This window comes from Pinus tabuliformis, chromosome 4_2 (assembly GCF_031772625.1).
Source record: "Pinus tabuliformis cultivar Carrire ecotype Pingquan chromosome 4_2, CPIR1, whole genome shotgun sequence".
Classification (NCBI taxonomy): Eukaryota; Viridiplantae; Streptophyta; class Pinopsida; order Pinales; family Pinaceae; genus Pinus; species Pinus tabuliformis.
Window position 1 is genome coordinate 727,651,588 of NC_142304.1, and position 4,282 is coordinate 727,655,869.

Genomic DNA, 4,282 nt, shown 5'->3' on the forward strand with positions numbered 1-4,282 from the left:
ATTATATGACGCGGCACAGCGTGTGCTGATTGAAATGAAAATGCCTGCCAGCTTTGGATCCTTTCTGAACAATACCTCCCGCGACGCCAGTCCCCAATAATGCGTCCGTATATACGTGTCTTTGTCCAGCCACATCAGCGCAGAGATATAGATTCTCCCTTGAACTTTTGCATGTAAATGCCATTTTGTTTGTTTGTGGTGGATAAGTTTTGTCGATTTTGAAGGTTGTGTGCACTCGTTCATGGCGTTCATTATTGGACCTGACTGTTTGACGAGACAGTCATATTTTCTGTCCACATGAGCCTGTAATTTAGAAAAAACTATTTGGGAACATCTGAAATGACATTTTTATCTATAGCATTTGATAACAGTTGAAAACGTTAAAAAAATATTGCTCATCATTTCATAAAGTTTCGTTACCGACTTTAGTGGACGGTGGACTGACTTTGTCAACGTAGGATCAACAAAGAGTATCTTCTGGTCGGTGCGTCACCTTTTTACTGGCGCATCGCATACTACCGGGGTCCGGAGGGGGCAGGTCCTTTCTTTCACTCGATCGGACGGACGACAAAGATTCGTACTGATCAGTGCGGTGGGTTTTTTTATCGTGGCCGGGCCCACAGTGCGTTTTAGATGTTCGATTGAAGTTAACCAGTTGGGCGGCACTATCACTGGGCCCTTGATCATGGCCCATGGGAAGAGAGTGGGCGAGTGCTTTTCTGGCAGCCAGGCCAAGTCGCAATCAGTCCGGATCCTGTTAGACATTGTAGTCATAACTCAAGTTACAACGAAGTGCTTGCCAGGTTTACTCGCATGATGTGACCGTGGCCAGCCTGTCAGCTGGATAGCGAGGGTTAAGAATCAAAAGTTACAAGCTACCCATTATCATTTACATTACCAGATTTAATATCTCAACTCTGAAAATGTTTTGCGGGCAGCCCTGGGATTTGAGGTTTTACGGAACGGTTTTTGTTTGGGGTTATTTTAAATGTCTTTGAGGCAAGAAATCTATTTTTTTATGTTGGAAATTTATTCAGCATCATAAAAAAAACTTGGTATCTAAAATCCTGAAACTTAACTGCTATAATTTATATTACCAAAAAATTTTACTAAATATTTTCAAAATCTTACTAAAATTTACACAACAACATTATACCCCTTTTTTAGTCCAATAAAGCTAAATTTATTTTAAAACCATGGTAAATTTGATATGCAATAATTTAAGTTACATGTCATGATCTGTCATAATTCTTAATGTGGTTTACAGGTTTTTGTAGATTTAGAAGCAAAGGAGTCCGAGTACCAATTAATACAGCAGAAAGTATGTCCAAAATTGTTCGCATGAGGACATTGTTTGAAATTAGTAATGCGCTGTATTTTTTTTATATATATTAACAGTTTATGCTTCAATAACTATTAACACTTCATTCAATTCTATTAGTAAATCTATTTTCCTTCTAAGCTAATATATGTAGATAGTACTATTAATATGTTTTTACAAAACTTAATAACTAAGTACGAATCCATTCCAATTTGAAATAATAATCCTTAATCCATCCCAATAAAACTGGTAATCAAATAAAAGGCGACATTCGAACAGTTTTACTCAACATGGACCACAAGGAAATGTCATTTGAATGCTCTATATCCATTAACCATCAATCAACAGAATATAATTAAAAAAAAGGCTCGCCAATTATTAATATAAATGAACCATAAAATGGCAGACATGAAAATCGGTTAAGCATCCTTGACTTTTTTAACAGATATGAAAATCAAGTAATCATCATTGATATGTTTTTGACAGACATGAAAATCAAGTAACATCACCAAATTTTCTAATGATTTAGCTGGGATTAGAATTTAGCCTTTCAACTAGAAATTTAATGGCTGTTATTTGTATTTAGCCTTTCAACTAGAAATTTAATGGCTGTTATTTGTATTTAGCCTTTCAACTAGAAATTTAATTGCTGTTATTTGTTTTTCATGTTTGCTATTTAAATTTTACGTAGATTTGTGAGAGTAATTTTTTTTTAATAATTGAAAAGTAAGCTGAAAGCAGTTGTCTTTGTAAGAAGATATTAAATTAACTAATTTAGTTAAATTGTGGTTTTTTATTTTATTTTATTAAATGTTAAATCATTAATTGTTTAGACTAAAGAGAACTAGAATGATTGCTACCACAAGAATATATCCAACAACTCTGCAAACCAGATATACCAAAATATAAAAAAAATCTAGTTTCAACGTAACAATACACAAATACTCAACGATATTTAAACCACAATCTGGTGAGCTTCACCCAACGAGACTTATCATTAAACCACTTCTAAGTTTTGATTCTTACCAATGACGGGTTTAATAGCTTATCGTCCTCGGACTCCAGAGTTGAGGTGGAAAATGTCGTTAGAAAGGCGCTATTGGATTTGATCGAAAGAAAATTCGGCATGTTGGTTTAAAAATGTCATATATCATTTTCGAACTGATTGATTGAAAATTGGATTTGATCGAAAGAAAATTCCGCATGCTTGGTTAAAAATATCCCATACCATTTTCGAACTGATTTGATTGAAAATTTGACATCCGCGAATTAAGCTACAGATTCCACATTGCGCAATATTTAAATAGGAGCAAATGGCAAGCCAAACGGTCATATCTGCCCTCTGCAATTTTCCAACTCTCCTTAGAGCGCCTGACAGTCCATTTCGGCCAACTCAGACAGCTTTTGTGTATAACGTATGGTATGATATTATGCATAGCTTTATATATTCAATCCTCTTAACAGCTGCTATTGTATTCGCTCGGTGATCTATATCCGCTTTTATAGCTAGCAGTAAGAGCAATTCTTCGCTGCAACTGAACCATCATCCTCCTCTAGTCTATGCACCACCTGTTGTTCCGGGTTCGAATATCCAGGCTGTCTTTCTATGATGTCTCAGACGCTGAAAAAACGTGGCCGAGAGCAGGAAGCTGTGCCGGCCTCCACTGACGTCTGGGAGGCGAAACGTTTCCACGGCGACGATAATGACCGGTTCTGTCATCTGCTGCAATTAGAGAAATCCCTATCACAAGAAGAAGAGGAATGTGCTCCCAGTGAGGAGGTCATAAATGAAGTCATGAAAAGCTTGGAGGAAGAGATTGACACAACTTGTTTCACTTCTTATCTCTCATCAAACTCTTGCGACAATTCGGCGGCCTCCGATATTTCGAGCGGCCAAGAAGGGGAAACCCTAGCTTCGGAATCGGGGTTTGATCTATTTTATCTGCTGGAGGCTTCAGACGACGAGCTGGGCATTCCCCTGGGCCCCGTTCTGGACTTCAAGGACGAAGTGTGGCCATCCACGAGGGACACGTTCGAGGGTTTGTTGGAGAATCCGGATCCTGAATTCCTCGGTGAAATCTGGCACCTTGAGGACGACATTGAAAACTATCTACAGTTTGCATTGTATGAAGACGCCTTTGAAGCGAGCCAGGTACAGGATTATATGAACAGAGGTTTGGTCAGCCCAGACATGTTTTTAGACGCTGAGTTTTCTGCGGCATGGACTTTGGAAACCCCGGGCTGCTTGTAATCAACGGAAGATCTCATTAAGGCTGTATAAACCTGTGCTTCAATTTTATGCAGACAAGATAAGGGTGCAACTGTAGAGAAATTTCATTGTTTGAATAACGGTTCAGCAGAATTTCTGTGATTGTTGCAGACTTGTGTCATATATTCAATGGAGAAGAGATATCGTAGCCGCCCTCCCCTGGACCTCTGGCCCGCTGTCATACCACCATGGCTGACGGACGAGAATATCAGTTTCTAATCCGATGCCATGTATCAATTGGGGGAAAAGAGTAACGCAGTGAACTCTGCCAAATAGTCGCCCATAGAAATTAAACGGTTTTGATAGGCAACGTAAACGCACCCGAATGTTTCAAAATCCCTCTGCCACATCGGGCCGAATGAAACTTATAAAAGCTGTTGCCATTATTCAATAAATATGAAGGTTATATTATTAGTCCCTGCGCTTACCGCCGCAGGTTCATTTGCCTATTACTTTCTTTTTCCGTTTCCAAAGTAAATTAATTTATATAACTTTTTAATTTGGTTTCATCTTTTATTTTTTATTTTTGAACTATTTTTCAAATTTGAAGTTTTATTATATTTTAATCGAACCTCTGGAAGCACATTTCATTGAGGTTAAAATACACATTATATTTTTACTCTAAGTAAATCATGTTTCTTTATTAAATGTTTAAAATGTGTTAGCATAAGTCATATTTCATCTGAATAACT

At 37.6% G+C, this 4,282-nt stretch overlaps 1 protein-coding gene across 1 annotated transcript; it reads left to right on the forward strand.

Moving 5' to 3' along the window:
• Window positions 1-2,671: 2,671 nt before the first annotated feature.
• Window positions 2,672-3,939, forward strand: LOC149171650 (uncharacterized). The gene has a single exon (XM_089427549.1). The coding sequence runs from the start codon at window positions 2,928-2,930 to the stop codon at window positions 3,570-3,572; it is 645 nt and encodes a 214-aa protein (XP_089283675.1). The 5' UTR covers window positions 2,672-2,927; the 3' UTR covers window positions 3,573-3,939.
• The last annotated feature ends 343 nt before the right edge of the window (window positions 3,940-4,282 follow it).

Coding starts and splice junctions, on each gene's coding strand:
- LOC149171650 (XM_089427549.1), top strand. CDS start 2,928: ATGATGTCTCAGACGCTGAAAAAACGTGGCCGAGAGCAGGAAGCTGTG.